The sequence below is a fragment of the Euprymna scolopes genome, chromosome 32 (assembly GCF_053919585.1).
Source record: "Euprymna scolopes isolate OS-2025 chromosome 32, ASM5391958v1, whole genome shotgun sequence".
NCBI lineage: Eukaryota > Metazoa > Mollusca > Cephalopoda > Sepiida > Sepiolidae > Euprymna > Euprymna scolopes.
The window spans coordinates 8,834,094-8,855,000 of NC_136513.1; the positions used below are offsets into that span (position 1 = coordinate 8,834,094).

Sequence of the window (20,907 nt, forward strand, 5' to 3'; positions counted from 1 at the left end):
TTGTTTGTCATTGTTCATAGAATTGTGTTATTTTATTTTATTAGGGAAATTCCCCTAAAGATCCTTGAGGCACGTTGGCATTGATACCTTGATATTTAAACTTCTGCCCATCGACGACTACTCGTAAAAACCTATCAGAGAGAAAAGATGTGATGATTAAGAAGACATTTTCAGATATTCCATAGCTGAAAATCTTGTGACCTTTATGCCAAACCCTATCAACTGTCTTTGATATGTCAAGAGCTATTGCTCTTGAGCGGAAACCCTTAATGATAGATTCACTCTGTTGTGAATATGGATTATCTCCTCTTTGATAATCCAAACTATAAAAGGTGTACATTTCCGCTTGTCAAGTAGACGAGTAGTAAGATTCTTAATTGAATAAAAGATTACTAGATGGAATCTCTTGTCCTGTTTTCACTACACACTCATCTGATGTGAAATTACAGTCAGTTATAGATCTCACAGGATGGAAACCATATTGCTTGTCACTAAGTAGGTTGTTCTTGTTGAAGTGATGGACAATTTTTCTATTTAACATGCATTCAAGGAACTTACTCATTACATACAGGCGCTAATTGATCTGTACTGAGATGCAGAAGACTGATCTCCAATATTTTTAAATACTGAGCAGAACAATAACATTTTTCAAGGTGTTTAGAATCATTTCTCCTGTAGGCATCAATTGAACAGCTTTGCAAGAATGGGTGCTAGTTCCGGGCGCAGCTTTTTGAATACTATGACTGGAATATTGTCAAGATCAGTTGCTTTGCTGAGTGTGGCAACATTATGAACAGATATATGGATGTCACTTAGATTATTTTCGGTCTTATATGGAAATTTCGGAGGCAAGTGGGCCTGATTGCATAAGATTGAGTTATACTAATTTCGATATGGCACATAAGTATATAATAATGTTTTCACCTGAAATGTGATAGTTTAAGAGATCATTAATCCACACAAGCACTGAATGAAATTAACCAAAAGAGAGTTGAGCCCACGATGGAACCTTGAAGGACGCCAGCATTGATACAATGAGTTTCTGACCTGCCCATTTTTTCCTTGTTATACTGTAAATGCTTTTATTAAAAAATCTTTTACCAAGACATAAACTTACTTGCAACTATTAAAATCTTATCCAGTATTATTATAACTAGGTTTGTTATCATTTATTAATTATTCTTATTATTAGTTAATGTATTCAAATTTAGCCACATGTATATCTATGCTCTGTGTGTAAAAACTAGCATTTCCTGACAGAATTCGGTATGTTTTCCCTGACTCAACATATGTTAGAAAGCCATGTTCTTTTAGTTATGGAATGAAGACAAGAAAAGAAGTCTCATTCTAATATTTAAAAGCAACTTTATTGGTTATCCATTAGTAAGATCGGCATTAAATAACCCGAAAAGGGTTGATATGCTGTAAAACAAAAACAACCAACCAACCATTAGTAAGAATATAGAAGAGAAACGGGTTAGTAGCTGAAAGTGTTCTTGTGTGGAAACATAGATTAAATATTAGACATGCGTGTTGAAGGAGAACAGTGTTCATGCGTGCTTGTATCTATAGTAGTTTCTGATGTGGAGACGTAGATTAGACAGGCTAGTTTAATAAGAAAGAAAAAGAAAAGTGTTTAGTGTGTACGTATGTTGGAGATAGCCATGTTAGTTTGTATGTACTCATGCTAGCCCGGGGCCTAAGGCCTTGGTGAGGTCGTACTCCAACAGAGGAGTGTGTTCTCAGCCAGAACCAGGAAGAAAGAGAGCGAGAGAGTCTGTTACTAGTTTCACATTTTACACACTCAGTCATGTGACTGAGAGCTGGTTTCTGATTGGATAAACCAGGAATAAAGTGAATTCAAAATCTCCAGCCGCAAGAATTTGCTCCTGGTACTGTGCTTGTTGCAATTTTTGTGTGTTACAAATGCCCCTTTGTTTGGACTGTGTTTATCAAAAATAAAAGAAAGGTACTTTTATGTGTGTCTGTCTGTGACGGTAAGTTGTATATTAGAAAATATGAAGTAGAAAGGATTTTAAATATGTCTGTCTGTGACAATTGCTTGTAAAATCCGCTTTCGCCAACATGAGGCTTGTTGCTTGTGACCATGTTCAAATTTGTTTTGTAGAATTGTATAAAATTTCTTTAAATTTGAACTATTTCAGTGGGATTTGAAGTCGTTAAGTTGCTTTTACTTATTGTCGGTAATGAATTGTTTTGTTGACATGTTTATTTGCCTCTGGTATAGGTTTTGAAAAAATAAATGTTTCGAGTTGTCCTTGAAAGTTATTTTGAATGGCTAGTCACCAGTAACGAATTTGTGCTTTGACTCGAATGTTTGGTGAACAGTTATTTATTTTTTCTGTGAAAAAAAAAAAAGAATTGTTACTTTTCAGTGAAAAGATTTTTTTGTTGGTTAATTGGCAAAGGAGATGCTTCCTGTCACAGAGAATATACATGTGTTTGAACATGTTTTTTTCCTCACATACATACACCCACATGTACGCACGCACATACGCACAGACATGTACATATATTCACGTTCACGTATATACACTCACATTCATGTGCATACACACACACACTAACGTACACACATGTACACACATATGGGAAACGTCACTTCCCCTGAAAGGAAATCCAGACATGCGCAGTCAGAACACTGACCCCTGTATAAAAGTCAACAACACCATTCAACATCCTCTTTCTCCCCTTTTGCTTTGGTTCATCAACCAGACGAGTTCGAGTCCACAGCTCTTGGCTTGAAGACTTTTCCACGTGGACGAGTACTACCATGTACGCACGGCCTTATTGAGGTCAACCCCTCTCTCTTTCTTTTTCTACATGCGGGACAGCCATTTCTCGTTCCTCTACTTCTTTCCTTTTTTCCACGCGCATAGTCGTCAACGACTGAATGAACATGTGTTCCACCTAAACCCTTTATTTTCGACAGAAAATAAACGACATGTTTATTTTATTCAGCAATTGAGTTTTGTTTCCTTCTTTCCATTCATTTCATTATTTTCTTTTGTAGCGAGTTAGGATTATTACATCCTGCCCCGCAACACATGCCACTTATATTTAATGGCATCGAGTTGACACATTTTACTTATTAAATATTCTCTGGAGTTAAGTTTATGCAGACAGATTGCTTTTTTGTTACAGATATTTACACCATGTGCATATAATGGCGTCAAGTTAACCCATTTTTTGTTTGTTTGTTTGTTTAAATATCTGAGGTGCACATTTACAGCAGGGAGATTGTAAGAGAAAAAAGGCAGCATGAAAATAGTGAAAGTCCAGGCCAGGTATTAGAGTATTTTTGTACACAAAGAAAGTGTTCACTCTTTTTTTTAAGCTGGTGTTTTTTTTTATGAAGCCGTTGTTTAGTTAAAACACCTGGTGAAAGAAAAGATTTTTTTTTGTTTGTTTTGGGGAAACGTATCTGGTTGAAAGGTTTTATCATTTTTAGTGAAAATGTGTGTCAGCTAAACTGTTTTTTGACTTTTTTTGTGACAAGTGTCTATTTGAAAATGTTTCAGCTCTATAAATTTAAGGTGTTTGGTATTAGTGTTTTATTTTTCTTTTCGGTGAAAAAAATATCCGGTGGTAGAACAATATTCTAGAGACTTCTCAGTGATGAGTAAGTGACGTTTGAAGATGTTTTCGCTTTTCAGTGAAAATGTGTACATTTTTTTTCTTTGAAACATGATCCTTTTTTTTGTGACAAGTGCTCAATAGAATTTTTTTGCTTTTCTGTGAAAAGTGTGTTTGTTTGTGTAAACATTCCTTTTTTTTGTGATGAGCATGTGGTTAAACAAAAATTTTGAAAGGAAAAATCCTATGGCAACATGAAGGATTAGCAGTACTGAAAGTATTTTTTTTTGAAGTGGCTAAGAAAAATGAAGATAACCAAACAACGTTGCGAAACGCTGCATATTCCGAGGTCACCAAAATATAGAATAAAGACGCAGAAAAGAAGTCTCAATCTAACATTTAAAAGCAACTTTATTGGTTATCTTTATTAGTAAGAATATAGAAAATAAAAACCTGGAACCATAGAGATTCAGGGCCCATGGCACAATGAATAGAGACGTTGAATCTCTACAGTTCTAGGTGAGCATTGTCTGAAGATAGCTGTTTCAATCCTACCCAAAGCCGGCCAGAGGCTTACTTGGCCAAAGCGTGGTGAGACGACAACAACTCTGGAAAGCAGTAATTGCTGAGGATGCAGTTAAGAGATTCGGAGTTCCTATCGCATTGCGGTTACCACCGGACGAAGGTCAGAGGAATAGTTGACTGAAACGTTGTGAAACAACCAACAACTGAAAGGTGAGGATAATAGTCCGCAATAAATAAATTAATGAGGATTGGCTATTTCTATTATTTGGATTCTTCAGTATTATTGTTTTTATTTTCAGTGTCATTTTCATAACGTTCCGGTCAATGTAATCTCCAACCTTCTTCAGGTGTATCTTGTCAAAGTCGGGAATCTTTCTGTCAAACTTGGAAATCTGGATGGACAAGACACACGTGAAGAAGGCCAGAGATTACATCGACCGAAACATCATGAAAATGACACTCAAAATGAGACTAATAATTCAAAGAATTCAAATAATAATCAATGAAGAGTTGTTGCGCAAATACAACATTTACTGTACTGTCGCTCTCAACAGTTTAAAAATACTTAATTATAACGTCTTCTTTAATAGTCACTACCAAATAAAATTTTATGTAAAATCGTTGAAAAAAACAAAAAAAAACCCAAAGATTTTAAATGGTATTAAAATTTTTGAAGCTCAACCTGCTTCAAGAATAATTATTTGTAATGTTTTTGCTAAATAATTGCTTTCAAATAAATATATTTCTAGAATAGTAAAGAAAAAGCCAAAAAATAAAAAAGACCGGCGTAATATTTGAAGATCAAAACTGCTTAAAAAAAATGAGCTAGAACGTTTTCTTTAATAATTACTGCAAAAAATATTTTTGTAAACTAATAAAAAAAATTTGTTTTTAAAAAGGAAATTTTGAAGGCCAGGTGGCTTCAGAAAAGGCTAAATTCACAAAGTTTGGCCTTAAAAAAGCCAATTTGACAAACTTTGAGATAATGATGAGAAAAATTATTGCCGAATTATCTCCCGTTATCAAATTATCTCCCCTTGTTTAGAACTCTTTCACGAATCTCCTCAATGAAATTTTTCGTCTGAAAAAGAGGAAACCTAGAGTTTCCCCTACAGACAAAAAACAAAACAAATTTAACCTTAAATCCCTGACCGTACCAACCAACCATTCCAAGATGGTTGGTGTGTACCAATAGTTTGTCTTTTTAATTTTTTAATTGTCCAGCGATGGAGGCGAAGGCCATCATTTGTGACCAACTTCGTGTGGCTCCTCAACATGTCCGATGGCTCGGCATTCCCGGCCATTGTGCCGTCTGCTTAGTAAGTAAAAAAATAAAAACAAACATTTTATTTATTTATATACAAATGTAGATACACACCTACTTTCCTTTTCTTTAACCATTTTATTTATATATACTTGAGGTATAATTTCCCATTATATTATTTTACCGGCATCATGTCGATTTCATCGAGCCATTTTAGAAATTCATTGTTATTTAAAATTAAATTTCAATTTTTCAGCTGTAATATTTTTAAATCATTTTTCCTCCTTTTTAAAAATTATTTTTGTAAATTTTTAATAATAACGATAAAAAGGAGGTTGTATTAAAGTAGTTAGCTCGCCAAATTACTGTCGGATTTTATCGATTAGTTTTGTTTGATTTTGCAAGCGATGAAAGAACTCATTAATCCACCGTATTAATTTATTGTCAGATTTTTGCGGATTTTTGTTATTTTTCAAATTTATTTTGTGCAAATATTAATTTATTATTTTTCTTTTTAGCATTGAATTGTATTTTTGCTGATTATTTTGCGAATAATTGTTTTCTGATTTTTGCGGATTTTTTTTTTTGTCGATTTGACATTTTTATTTTGTAAATATTCCGAACTATATTGAGAGAGTAGTGTAAAAACGCAAAAAATATACATAAATAAATAATAATAAATATATATAAAAAACTTTCTTAACTGGACCACTAACCCTAAATCCGGGTGGCAACTGCCATTTTTCTCAATTCAGTTCGAATGTTTTGGTACTTCTACCGAATTTGAACGTAGCTGTTTCTTAAAAAAACAAAAAAACAAAACAAACAAAACAAACAAAACATAGGCCTAACCTAAGTTTTAGGTTTAGTTCGGTAAAAGTCGGTTCGATTCAAATTCCGTAGAAGCACTCTTTATTTTTATTTTCTTTTTAAATTTAATTGGGCGAGGGCGTTGCCACTCGGACTTAGGTTTAGTGGTAGTGCTATGCGAGTTTGTTTTGTAAGAAACAAATAATAAAAAACATCAAACAGTGTTTATTGCAAATGAAATTGAAATATATTACAAATTAAGCATCATAATAACCCAATCCACTATCTAATCCAATATAGAATATTGCCAAAAAAATATGTTTTATACGACAGATAATTTGCAGGGTGGACTAATTCGAAAGAAAAAAATGTCTGAAATGGATAAATATAGCTCCTGCTTGCAAAATCAAACAAAATAAACTAATAAATTTGGCAACTATTTGAGAAGCTAACCGCTTCAATATACTTTTACCCCAAAACCTAGTCAATCATTATTTTATCTTTTTGTTATATCAATTAAATTGTGTGATGACATTATGTGTGTGCATGTGTGTTTCTTGTCTTTACGTGACTTTACTCAATGTATTTATGTAATCGATTATCTATTGAAATTAAAAATATGCACGAAAACTAACTTTTTATGAATCCTATTAATCAAAAATTGGGGAATTTGGTTATTTATTATCGTACCTATTCACAATGCCTCCCCAAGGGACAGAGTTAGACATCAGGGTCGTTTTTTAACGTGGAGAAAAGGTACAAAAATAAAAATTGTCTCAGTCGTGAAGGATTTCTCCTCCACTGAAAGAGAACGAGAAATTGAAGTGCCACATCTGAAGAACAGATATTACACTTTGATCTTGGCCAAAAAGCCAAAAGCAACAAACCGAAAATGTGAAAAAACAAAAAAAAACAAAACAAATATATAACAAATAAATGATACCAAAGACAAGATAAGTTAACTCCAAAGAAACCCGTCTCCTCTCAGCCATCTTGTTGTTCTAATATAGCAACTCGACACTACATGAGTTTAAAACTTTAAAAAATATTTTAAAATAAGTTAAACACCAAAAACTTATCCAGGTAGACAGAGTAGTAACTTATCTTGCCTTTGGTGACATTTGTTTGTTATATATTAACATTTTTCGGTTTGTTGTTTATAGTAAACAATGCTCAGGCATTTTGCATTATAAACAACAGAACGAAAAAAGTCAAAAACCAAATAAATGTTACCAAAGGCAAGGTAAGGTATTCTTTCTACCTACCTAGATTATATGGCATAATCATGTTGATACATCAAAGTTAAGCAACATTGAGTGAGCCTGGTCAGTACCAGATGAGTGACCAATGTGAGAATACCAGGCGCTGTATGTAGGACGTCAACACCTACTTGCAAGAGTTTTACTTAACATAGTCATCTCTCTTAATGGGGATAAACATGCGACTGGGGATCACTTGTGAATTTCATACTCCCATGTAACTTCCTACTTTGGAGGAAACCTGTTAAACCCACATTGGGATTAGTGCCGCAGTTACCTGGATAAGTTTTTAGCGTTTTAACTTATTTTAAATCGTTTATTTACTTTAAAACACAAGTAGTGTCGGATCTTAAGTTTGAACAAGAAAAAATGGCTAACATGGGACCGTCATCTGAGGAGTCTCAATAATCGCTCTAAATTCAAAACAAAAACTGATCCAATAAATATCACTGTCACATAAACGTTATTTGTTCTGTATACTGCAAAATGATCTCTTTGTTAATACTTGAAGGAATAATAAAAAAAAACTTTATGTGACTCTTTGAAATTTGAAAGGAATTTAAAAGCATTTAAACTGTCAAATAAAAAAATCTAATTGTTGGATGATGGCTAGACTATTTCCTGTCGTTTCTGTAAATTACAATTGGAAACATGCAGGCTTATATGGGTCTCTATCAATCTGACTTAAAATCTTATTAAAATAATAATTTGACAAAAAAAAGTTTGGTTAAGAGCAAAGTTATTATATCTCATCTTTTCTGTCCTTGGTCAGTGAGTAGAAATCCTTCTAGACAGAGGCAATTTTTTTTGTCCTAATGCTGCATGCCCTTTTTGAGCAAGCTGGAGTTTCTCCACATTAAAAACCGACCTTGTGAGGAGGCAAATAAATAAGGATTCCTGAATAACTCCAAGTAGGTAAATACAACTAGTCTCTGTATTACTCTATTAATAACGATACCAGAGAAGATATTGTGTCTATTTTTTTTCACCAATACGTAACTTTGATACACATTCAATAATTAGTTTCTATTGACTATTTAATATTTATGAAATCAAAAATGCAATTGTGTAAACAAACAAATTAAAATTTAAAAAAAATCCTATTAAAAAAATGTAAACATGACTAAATTTTTAATTATTTTTCTAATAGCTGTCCACCCAGACAATGCCAGGTAAATATTGCCGGTTTAGAAACATTTTTTTTTTCTGGTTAATCCTATTATTTTAAATTCTGACTTTAGTTTTTATTGATTTGTAAGTCTTAATCTTGTTTTAATCCCTCTCTCTCTTTTATATATATATATATATATATATATATATATATATAAAAAATAAAAATAAAAGTTACAATAAGTTTACCAAGGTAATCAAAATGGTAAACTTAAAATATATTATAAATATTAAAGAGTTAATATTTACAAGTAAAGTAATCTCAACCAGATGTAAAAGCTCAATAAAACCGAAAAGGAAATAGAGCTTATAATATGAACAAATGATTAATAAAACGTTAAAAAACATTTTGAAAAAGAGTTAAAAACATATTTAATTTTAAAAAGGAAGCACAAGATAAGTGGATAGTCCTTAATCCGCGGATTTTGAAGAAATACTCTCCTTCTCATCAGAGGGCAGGAATTAGCAAAATGCGGGATCGGATTTTGCATGTAAAAGTATTTAATGAAACCACAAGTAAGTCACAGATCTTACTTGGTTAAAAAAGGGTGAGGTAAGGTGAATAGGAGGTAAAAGAAAAAATGATAAAAAGATTTCACATGAATGGAAAGTTTTTAATTCGACCGTGTTTGGATTTTACCATTCTTGGATTTTTTACCCTTCACCGGACTATATTAATTTATTTTTATTTCGGACTATTAGTCTCATCTTTATTAGTTGTTGTTTTTCATCTTTTATTGGATTGTTTATTCACAACGTTTCGGCCAACTAATTCCTCTGGCCTTCGTCAGGTGGTAACCGCGACGGATAGGAACTTTGAATCTCCTAACTGCATTCTCAGCCATCACTGCCATTCGTAGTTGTCGTCTCACCACATTTTTGGCCAGTTAACCTCTGGCACGCTTTGGGTGGGATTGAAACCGCTATCTTCAGACAATGTTCATCTGGAACCGTAGAGATTCAACTACGGATGGCAGTGATGGCTGAGAATGCAGTTAGGAGATTCGAAGTTCTTATCCGTCGCGGTTACCACCTGACGAAGGCCAGAGGAATTAGTTGGCCGAAACGTTGTGAATAAACAATCCAATAAAAGATGAAAAACAACAACTAATAAAGATGAGACTAATAGTCCGAAATAAAAATAAATTAATATATATAGTGCTCATCTCAAAAATGAATTCCAATTAAGGAATAATATATATACTTCACCGGACTATCCATTCATGTGAAATCTGAAAAAAGAAGGGAGAAAAAAAAATGTGGAGAAAAAAGGAGAGGAAATATATATACATACTTACATACTAGCAGTCCCCCCCCAGCATGGCCCAGTCATAAAATAAGCTTAAATTTGATATTTTAATCTATGCAAATTTCGTTTTTATTATTATAGAGCCAATTCTCTACTGATTATTATATTGTATCCAATATATGATAGTGATTTCAAAGGTTTAAAAAATATGATTTGGGTGCCATCAGCTAGAATCGAAACTAAAACATTTACCTCTCCAGCACTATTCGCTACCATATGACCTAAGGGCACATGCATGTCAAAACTTTAAAAATTAACATAGTTAAACATATAAATGTAAAGATCTTACGTAAACTGATTTATGCCTGCCGAGTTCCAATTTTGTAACTTTACCCCATAGCAGCTTTTTTTTTTTTTCACCAGTTTTAAATGCTAGTTTCGATTTCGATTGTAGCTGATAGCATCTAAATACTTTTTTTTTACTTTTGAAATCACAATGCTATGATAATATATATGAAATCTGGACAAATTAAAATATCATATTTCAGCGTATTTTACGCCTGGGCAAAGCCCCCCACCCCTGCTAGTCGTAACATAAAATATATCCTCTTATAAAAATTTTATATGGATACATGAAATAATATATAATGCATTTACACCAACTAAGACTTTACGTGCTTAAAAAAAAATAGTGTTGTCATATTTCTTTTCAAGTTATCTCTACTCTCTAAAAAGACAAGTTCCACAAGTTCAAATCTCCTATATATCAAGTTTCAAGTCTGTAGACCAAAGGTGTGTGTGTATATAAGCAACATTCTTTCATTTAAGCAAAGACTGTTGAACAAACAAAATTTTTCTACTTAATTATGCCCTCACACTATTTTTTTTTTTTTTACACAAAAAGGATCATTTTTAAAAAAAAATATATAGTGTAATGTGCAGAGGGTAATCTGCTAAATTAATGAACTGATCATTATGAATTTTGGAATATACACACTTGAGTAACATGAACACATTTTTTTCTTTTTTTTTTATAAACTGATGATTGACCTCAACACATTTAAAAAAATAAATAAGATAGAAAAAATTTATGGGAGAAAAGGATATATATATATATATTTTTTTCTTCCCTGATCTTTCTTATATATATATATTTATGTCTCCGCAGTAGAGTGAAAAGCATATCTTATTTTTCTTTTATTAATATCATTGGAATTTTTTCCTTTTTTCCTTGTACACATTTTTGTGAATTATTCCATTGATTTCTGCCTTTGGATTATTATGGACCATCTTCTTCCAATTACGGGATTTCCTTGGATTTTACTTGTGCAAATGGAAATTCAATTAACTTTCTTGAAGTTATATATTTGGATTTTACCGTCACTGGATTATTTATTTTCTACCAGACTATCGATTCATGTGTAATCACCTTTTTCTTCACCATATTCTCTCTGCTTCACTTATTTTGTTATCAAGTAAGATCTTTGACTTACTTGTTGTTTCATCAAATACTTTGTATGCAAAATCCGATCCCGCATTTTGCTAATTCCTACCCTCTGATGAGAAGGAAAGTATTTCTTCGAAACTCCGCAGATTAAGGACTATCCACTTATCTAGTGTTTCCTTTTCAGATTAAATATGTTTTTAACTCATTTCAAAGTGTTTTTTTAACATGTTTTATTAACTGTTTGCTCATATATATATATATATATATATATATATATATTGTTGAAGGTCCGATAACTCTTGTATCCCTATTACCTCCCTTTTCCCTGTACATATCCCATAATCCCTTTTGTTCTTCCCCTTTTTACAATAAAGAGTTCTCCTCATCAGTCAACACGTGTATCTATTTTCCTCCTTTGAATTCCTGTCCATTTTTGTCTCTGTTTCACTTAAAATGCACCACTCAACAGGTTATGGGCCCAGAAGATAATGGAAACAGATGGAGCAGATTATCTTTCGACGGAGATGAAGCCAAATACGAAATTTGGGAAGTAAAATTCTTAGGCCATTTACGTACGCTCGGTCTAAAAGACGCCATCTTAGGCGTAAACTCATCAAATGAACACGACGATGAAAGAAATGAGGAAGCGTATGCCGAACTGGTACAGTTTCTAGATGATAAAAGCTTATCCCTGATAATGAGAGAAGCTGCAGACAACGGAAGAAAAGCTCTAAAAATATTACGCGAACATTACGCAGGAAAAGGGAAGCCTAGAGTCATTTCTTTATACACCCAACTAACGTCTCTCAAAAAGAATAGCGATGAAAGTGTCACGGACTACGTTATAAGAACGGAAACCGTTCTAACAGCCCTCAGAAATGCCGGACAGACAGTGGACGATGCTTTAATCATCGCGATGATATTAAAGGGATTACCTAGCCAGTTCGACCCATTCTCTATATATGTGACTCACAGCAACAAAGAACTAACGTTCCCGGTATTTAAAACCAAGCTTCACAGCTTTGAAGAAACTCTGAAGCACAAAAACGAGTCTAGCAGCGACGACATGATGAAACTAACTTCCTCCTTTTCGAGAACTGCTATAAGCAACAACGACCGCGACGAGCGAGACACTACATGCTACATGTGCGGCGGAAAAGGGCATATATCTACAGACTGTGCCAACAACAAACGAAAAATGTGGTGCAACTATTGCAAAGCCACCATTCATAAAAGAGAGTCTTGCCGCTACAAACGTAGGGACACAATGAAAAAGGCAGAGAAGAAATTCAAAAATTTCGACCAAACATTCCAGCCAGAAAACCACTACATGGAGTTAGCGGACGGAACAAAAACCAGCGGCGTCGCATTAAAAAGAGGAGACGCAGAAATACACTAAGTAGACGAAAATGGAAACCGCGTCACAGTTACTTTAAAAATGGCGTTATTGATACCTTCCTACCCACAAGACATTTTCTCCGTAAAAACTGCTACTAAAAACGGAGCAACAGTCATTTTTAAAGAAAATAAAAATGAACTCATACATAAAAACGGCAAAAGGTTCAAAATATATGTACATAAAAGACTGTACTATTTAACGACCACACAGAATGAAAGCACCGAAGACAGCTGCCATCAATGCTATGACGTCGACACGTGGCATAAAATACTCGGCCACTGTAACTACGATGACGTAACGAAACTACCCGCTGTAGTTCGTGGAATGCAAATAAAACCAAAAAACGCAAACAATAGAAATTGCAATATTTGCATTCAAGGAAAATTCCCTCAAAGCAGAAACAAACACCCGGATGAACGAGCAACCAGCATACTACATCTAGTTCACTCGGACTTAGCCGGCCCTATAAACCCGGCAGGCCTAAACGGAAACCGATACGCTGTCTCGTTCACCGATGATTTCTCCGGTGCTGTATTTGTATATTTTATTAAAAATAAAAGTGACACCACACTTGCCGCCGAAAAATTCATTGCGGATATCTCACCCTACGGCGAAATAAAAATACTGAGGACAGATAACGGCTCAGAATTTAAGTCGAACGATTTCCAGAAATTAGTCCGCAAAAACAAAATTAAACATGAGACCTCAGCACCGTACTCACCTCACCAGAATGGAACAGCCGAAAGAAATTGGCGGACACTGTTCGAAATGGCGAGATGCATGATCATAGAGAGTGGATTACCCAAAACCCTGTGGACCTATGCTGTCATGACATCCGCAGTTATACGAAACAGGTGTTTCAACAACCGCCTGAAACAGACTCCATATTACGAAATAACCAGGAGGAAACCCGACCTCTCGAAAATGCACATCTTCGGTTCGGTGTGCTACACCTACTCCAACACAAGAGGGAAACTGGACCCAAAATGCCAGAGAGGGATATTTATCGGATACGACAGAAACAGCCCAGCATACCTAATCTACCCCCCCCCCCCCGAAAGTGAGAAAGTGTACAAACACAGACAAGTAAAATTCATCAACAATTCTGACGTACAACAAAACCAAACTTCTCCACTAAGCAATAATGATGAGGACTTCCTCCAAAGAGATTTGACAAAAAATCTAAAACCGAAAGAAGACAGAGAACAGCCTAGTGTTAATGAACCACTCAATATCATAGAAGAAAGCAGTTATACACGCAGATACCCAGAGCGGGAACACAAGATGCCCAGCTACTTAGAGGACTATGTAACGACAGTTCAAGACGAGAGTGGTCACACACTTGTCAATCTCGACTACTGCTACAAAGTCGCACATGGTGTACCACACACATATAAAGCAGCTACAACCTCCCCAGTAGCACACCATTGGATCAAAGCAATGCAGGAGGAAATCAATTCCTTGAAAGAAAATGACGTGTACAAGCTGACACTTCTACCCAAAGGCAAAACAACAATTAGCGGTAGATGGGTATACAAAATTAAAGAAAACCCTGACGGATCCCCGAAATACAAAGCAAGATTTGTTGCAAAGGGTTACAACCAAACCAAGGGGGTAGATTATACAGAGACTTTCTCCCCAACAGCTGACATCACATCAATCCGCACACTAATGCAAGTAGCTATCCAATACGATCTCATCGTACACCAAATGGACGTCAAAACGGCGTACCTCCATGCCCCAATTGACCATGAGATTTACATGGAGCAACCAGAGGGATTTGAAGTGAGATGGAAAACGGGCGAGAAACCAGTCTGCATGTTAAACAAATCTCTATATGGACTGAAACAATCGGGCAGAAATTGGAATCAAACCCTGCACGACCACCTCACCAAAAATGGTTTCATTCAGAATAGAGTGGATCATTGTGTCTACATGCGACACAACAGTGAGAAACGAATCACCATCATCTCATGGGTCGACGATTTAATTATCGCAGCCAATAATAATGATTCGCTCAACACCACCAAGCAGATGTTGATGTCCGAATTTCAGATGAAGGACCTTGGAAAACTCCGGCACTTCTTAGGGATAGACTTCGACATAACTCAAAGTCGTATACTGATGAGCCAGGAACGGTACGTCACAAAAATACTGGAAAGATTTAGTATGACCAATTGCAAACCCAGGACAACTCCATGTGAACTAAAGTGTGATCTAACCGAAAATGACTCTGACCTCATCGACCCCAGAAAGTACCGTGAAGTCGTCGGCAGCCTAATCTATCTGATGATCTGTACCAGACCAGATATAAGCTATATCGTTGGCAAGTTGTCCCAACACTTATCAAAACCGCATGAGCAGCACTGGACGGCAGCCAAACATGTACTTAGGTACATAAAAGGTACTATGCAACACCAACTATGCTATACAAGATCAAACAATCAGCTCCAGTTATTCGCATACAGCGATGCCGATTGGGCATCAAACCAATACGACAGACACAGTATATCTGGATACTGTTTCAGCCTAACAAAAGGCGGTCCACTCATTTCCTGGAAGTCAAAAAGACAACCCACGATAGCGTTATCCACATGCGAAGCCGAATTTGTGGCATTAGCAAAAACAACCCAAGAAAGTATGTACCTCACACAATTATTAAAAGAAATGGACTGGTATAAGGAATACACACCTATCAAAATATTCGAGGACAGTCAAAGCGCTATAGCACTTTCTAGAGACCCAGTGCATCGACAAAGATGCAAACACATAGACATAAAATACCATTTCATCAGGGACGCTTTGAACAACGGCAACATAAAAATTATATATTGCCCCACAACAGACATGCTCGCAGACATCATGACCAAACCCCCAACCCGAGCAAAACTAGAAAAATTCAAACCACTTTTATTTGGGCTTTAAATTCGTTTTTTTTGCCGATGTGATGCTCTTATATATCTGCGTATTCTTTCTTTGTAAACACAAAAAAAAAAAAAATAATAATAATAATAAACAAATAAGTAAATAAATCAAAAAAAAAAAAAAAATACGCTCACACTCTAAGAGCAAGCGGGGGGGGTGTTGAAGGTCCGATAACTCTTGTATCCCTATTACCTCCCTTTTCCCTGTACATATCCCATAATCCCTTTTGTTCTTCCCCTTTTTACAATAAAGAGTTCTCCTCATCAGTCAACACGTGTATCTATTTTCCTCCTTTGAATTCCTGTCCATTTTTGTCTCTGTTTCACTTAAAATGCACCACTCAACATATATATATATAGCAATTAAGCTACACAGAATTTTCTGCATTTCATCTGTATGAGAAAAAATGCTGAAAATACTGCGTAGCTTAATTACCATATATATTTTTATAACTTACGCACGTTCGTAGACATTTTGTAAACATTGTTTTTAAAAAATAAAAAATAATACTTCTATTATGTTTTAAACGACTGTAATAGTTTATTTTGGAAGTATATTTCATAAAGAAAATTGACAACCCACTTTAAAAACAGAAATTACGAGTTTTATATATTTTATTCGCAGTTTTTTGTTGGGGGTGTCAAAAATTCCGCCATTTGCACGATTCATGTTTTGGATCAACCGGATCACGTGACTCTTCTGGCGGGCATGTTGTAAGCCCTAACGGTATTTTTGGAGATTACCAAAATTTGTTGTTTACAGTAAACGATGCTCGGCATTTTGCATTGCAGACAACAAAACAAAGAAAATAGTCAAAATAGTCGGAAACTTCGTACTACTGAGAACCACTCACCTCCAGGACTTGTAATGAACATCTAACCATCGGAAACTGTTTTGAAACTAAACATGACTATATGTCTGTCAATCTGTCGTCATATTTTCAAACTCTATCTCCTCCAAAACTAAAAAACTAAAAGTCGCAGAGCTGCGCTAGGGACCTCAAATGATTGGATTTTTTATGGGCCGTTCTTTTATGGGTCTTTAACCGGTTAAAATTGTTTTAAGGGGTCAAAAATGGATACAAAATTGAAAAAATTGTTAAACATTTTGTACATTCATCTTAGTTTATTTTTAATTTTTAATCAGTTTATATGTGTGTCACGTTGGTACAGTGGTAACGTCACCAGCTTTGAATGCTAGTTTTGATTTCGATTGTAGCTGATAGCACCATATTTTTTTTTTTACTTTTGAAATCACGATTCTATGATAATATATACAAAATCTGGGCAAATTAAAATATCATATTTCAGCGTATTTTACGCTCGCCCCCTCCCCTCCCCCGCTAGTCGTTACATAAAATATATCCGCTTATAAAAATTGTATATGGATACATGAAATAATATATAATGCATTTACACCAACTAAGATATTATGTGGTTAAAAAAAATAGTATTGTCATATTTCTTTTCAAGTTATCTCTACTCTCTACTTATATATAAAAGGCACTTTATATGCATGAGTTTGTTCCCTATGGACTCTGAAATAACTGGGCTGATTTTTTTTTTTCTTTTAATTATATTTTGTGTCTGGGAGTGGTCTTAGATGGGTTTTGTACTGGAATGCCTCTGATAAGTATCGATAATCCAAAAAATCCGAATTAAAAACAAAATGTCTGATTTTGACAAGTTAATATCCTTATACAGTCTTACATCACAAGTGCATTTGAAAAGTTTTATCGCTGCACAAGCAGAAGAGGCTGACATATAAAATCAACAGTATGTTCTTTAATAAAAGAGAAGCACGTTCGAAATTTATGTTTGTTTAGAACACAATTGAACCATGATACTTGACTTTTAGATTTTAAACTTTAATCTAAACCATTATATAAAAAAATGATTTTATAAAATCAACAGTAGATTCTGTACAATGTACTCTACGGTGTATTGTGGATTAAGTCACTGCAAGGATGCATGTGAAGCTTCCTCCCGGTGCACCTCTAACCAACAGGCAATCAATTTATTTGATTGAAAAATGAACGATCTCACTGATAATAAAAGTATTGGAAGTGTGGAACATTCGTTGATCCTCATTCAATCCTGGGCAACACTGGACCTCCCCACTAGTTTATATTATTATATTATAAAGCTATCATTTCTATTCATTTAAATAACCAGTTTGTTCCAGTTTAGCTAGTGTTTACTTTTCTTGCCAGTCACATGTGCGTTATTGTTGTGCTATTAAAATGTTTCTTTTTTTTAAATTTTGTATGGCTTCTAAATCGCATGCTCTCATTTTTCATGTGATTATATAATTTAGAGGAGATGATTTTTCTCTTTTCCTTTGTTTTCTGCATTCTTCCATTGTATTTGAACTTCACACCCTGTTAGTCTTATGATGACAAATTGTGTAGATTTATGTGCGCACAAGTTTCTATATGTTATTCTATACAATATCAGGTGTGGTTTTGAGAAGCCAAAATCTGTATATAAAGTAGTAGCATTTGTGTATGTGTATCTGTATGTACAACTCTCGTGCAGCCCATAATACTGTACTGATCATGACCAAACCAGGAATAATAGTAGTCCCCCACCTAAGGATGGTGCACACTATTTTTCATGGTCAAAGGTCAAGTCAAAGCATATATATATGTATATATATATATATATATATATATATATATATATACTCTCCTACAGTTCACACCACTGGACTGATCATGACCAAACCAGACATGATGATGGTCTCTAACCTAGGGATGGTGTGCACTATTTTTCAAGGTCAGCGTTAAAGGTTAAGGTCATATTTCATGCGACTTTTCCAACGTCCACTTCCTGCAATGGTGCCCGTGAAGCATACAACAAAGTTTCATGCAAAGCACGTGTATCTTTGCTAATGTTAGAATAAGCACAGTCTGGCTTGAGGGGGGTGCCTCAGGGGATTAAAAATAAACTAACCCTTTCTCAGAAGATAAAACCTGGTAGAGTAGATCTCTTAAGGCTGAACAAAACCATACAGCAATTGTAACATTTTAATAGCAAGTGAAGCATGCATGGTCCCCCGTGAGTACACAGTGAATGAGGCATAAAAAAAATAAGTTCACCCCCCCCCCCAATTTAGCTCCAAAAGTCCCCAGGGAATGTCAAATCCTGGGGTGAAAATGAACAAACTGGCCAGTTTTAGGCTTTAACATATGTAAATTTGAGTTTTGCACCATGCGATAAAAGAAATGACTAAGTCCATCATTGCCCCCCCTCCCCTACCCAAAAATCTCCAAGGCCTTAACAGATTTAAATTTTAGTTCAGCACCATGCAAAACTGCTAAATAGACATACACAGAAAATTTTGGACAATTATGGTAAAATAGTCCCCCAAATGGAGTGTTTTTATTAGCCCTAAAAGAGCCCATGGGGCACACCCAAGAGTTATCGCGAAGTATTGACAAACAAAATTATATAGAAATCATTTGGTTACAAGTTTTCAGAAAGTTTTAAGCATAAAAGTGTCAATTTTAGCCATTTTAATCTGAAAGGCACCCTTGGGGGGGAGGCAACTGGAGTTTTCTCAGGAAATCTGTTCTGTTACTTTTTTACTCATATCATGTTTAATGTTTGTGCAAAATTTCAAAAAATTCCAAAGTGTAGTTATTGAGAAAAGTGCGGACAGATGAACAGACAAAAAACAGACAAGGGTGAATTTACAGGTCCACCCTCCTTTTGTCGGGGGACCAGTAAAATGTTCAACAAATATTAAATGAAGGAAGCACACACGTACTTATACAATATATAACACCATCGCATAACAACCAATTCAGTATTGGACTGATTTGTATCATAATTTTTATAATACAACGTACATCTGCTTAGTTATGATCTGAAATCAATGGCGTGCAGAGGTTTGACGCCCCAGGCCAACACCTTGGTTTCATGCCTCAAGTATAAATCCTAGTACTGAGAAATGAGAGAAAGGAACATAGTTTGAATATGATTGGATGCCTCCCATGCATGACCCTCTTCTTGGAGGCCATTACTCTCAGATTCACTCTCATTCTGAGTGGTAGTGCCTGTCATTATCCCTTGTGTTTTTGGCGTGTATCCTTGCATGAGTGAAATCTAGATAATGGCATATTGTCTTTTGGCTTACCATGATTTTGCTAACAATTAAAAAATAATAATAGTTGTTTTGAAGGGAAAAGATAAAGATATGATTAGAAAACGTATTATATGTATACTTATCTTCTATATATTCTTTTCTTCTTCTATCTTCTATATATCTTATCTATATCTATATATATAAAAGGCAAAATATGTGTGACCATTTCGTGTATGTCTCACAAAGGCTTCTTTCGCACACGCTCCCGGGGTCGTTACTATCACTTAAAACTGTTTATATAGGTCCTATATCATAATATGTAGGATTTGGGAACGCGGGTCGTCTCTAGATTTATTTATGTTGACTTTTATGAGATTCGCGCTATTTCGCTCTGTCCCCTGTTTGTCCTGCATTTTAGTATAAATACAGTGAAATTAAATTAAAACGTTGTGTTCCTCGGCTTACACACTGCTTTCCTCCCTTCCCACCATCATCTGGGGGAAAGGGAAAACTAAGATAACTAAAAATAACTATCCCCGCAATGACCTCATTTAGCGTCTTGCTGTCAATCAAACCTCTTTTACTAGCTTTATAAGCCTTAACTTAACACGCTAATCAATTACTTTCACTCGTGGTCGAGACCGTTAAGTAGTTGGCATTGGTTTCCGGGTTCAATCCCTCCTCCCGACCAAAACTATTCTCTTTTCTTTTACACCCGAGCAACGTTTTTTTTTTTATTACTTCGCTTATTCTTTAGTTTACCCCCCCCCCCTACACAGGTTTATTTATGCCATTTTTTTTTCGTTTTGGTTTTGGGTTTTTTTTTTTACATCGTCTTTTTTATAATTTTTTATTACTTCGCTTATTCTTTAGTTTACCCCCCCCCTACACAGGTTTATTTATGCCATTTTTTTCGTTTTGGTTTTGGGTTTTTTTTTTACATCGTCTTTTTTATAATTTTTTATTACTTCGCTTATTCTTTAGTTTACCCCCCCCCCCCTACACAGGTTTATTTATGCCATTTTTTTTTCGTTTTGGTTTTGGGTTTTTTTTTTTTTACATCGTCTTTTTTATAATATTTAAGCAGGATTATTAATTACCCCCCCCCCATACACACACCTACAAACACCCGGGCAACGCCGGGTACCCCCCCCCCCCCAGTCTAATATATAA

The 20,907-nt window shown here is 34.9% G+C and overlaps 1 protein-coding gene across 1 annotated transcript in view; it reads left to right on the top strand.

Moving 5' to 3' along the window:
- The first annotated feature begins 5,161 nt into the window (after window positions 1-5,161).
- LOC145256214 (WD repeat-containing protein 81-like) overlaps window positions 5,162-20,907 on the top strand; it is a 131,103-nt gene continuing 115,357 nt past the window's right edge. Inside the window, exon 1 of the mRNA XM_080114830.1 lies at window positions 5,162-5,441. Within this exon, the coding sequence (XP_079970956.1) occupies window positions 5,349-5,441 (93 nt within the window). The 5' untranslated portion in view covers window positions 5,162-5,348. The remainder of the gene's footprint in view (window positions 5,442-20,907) is intronic.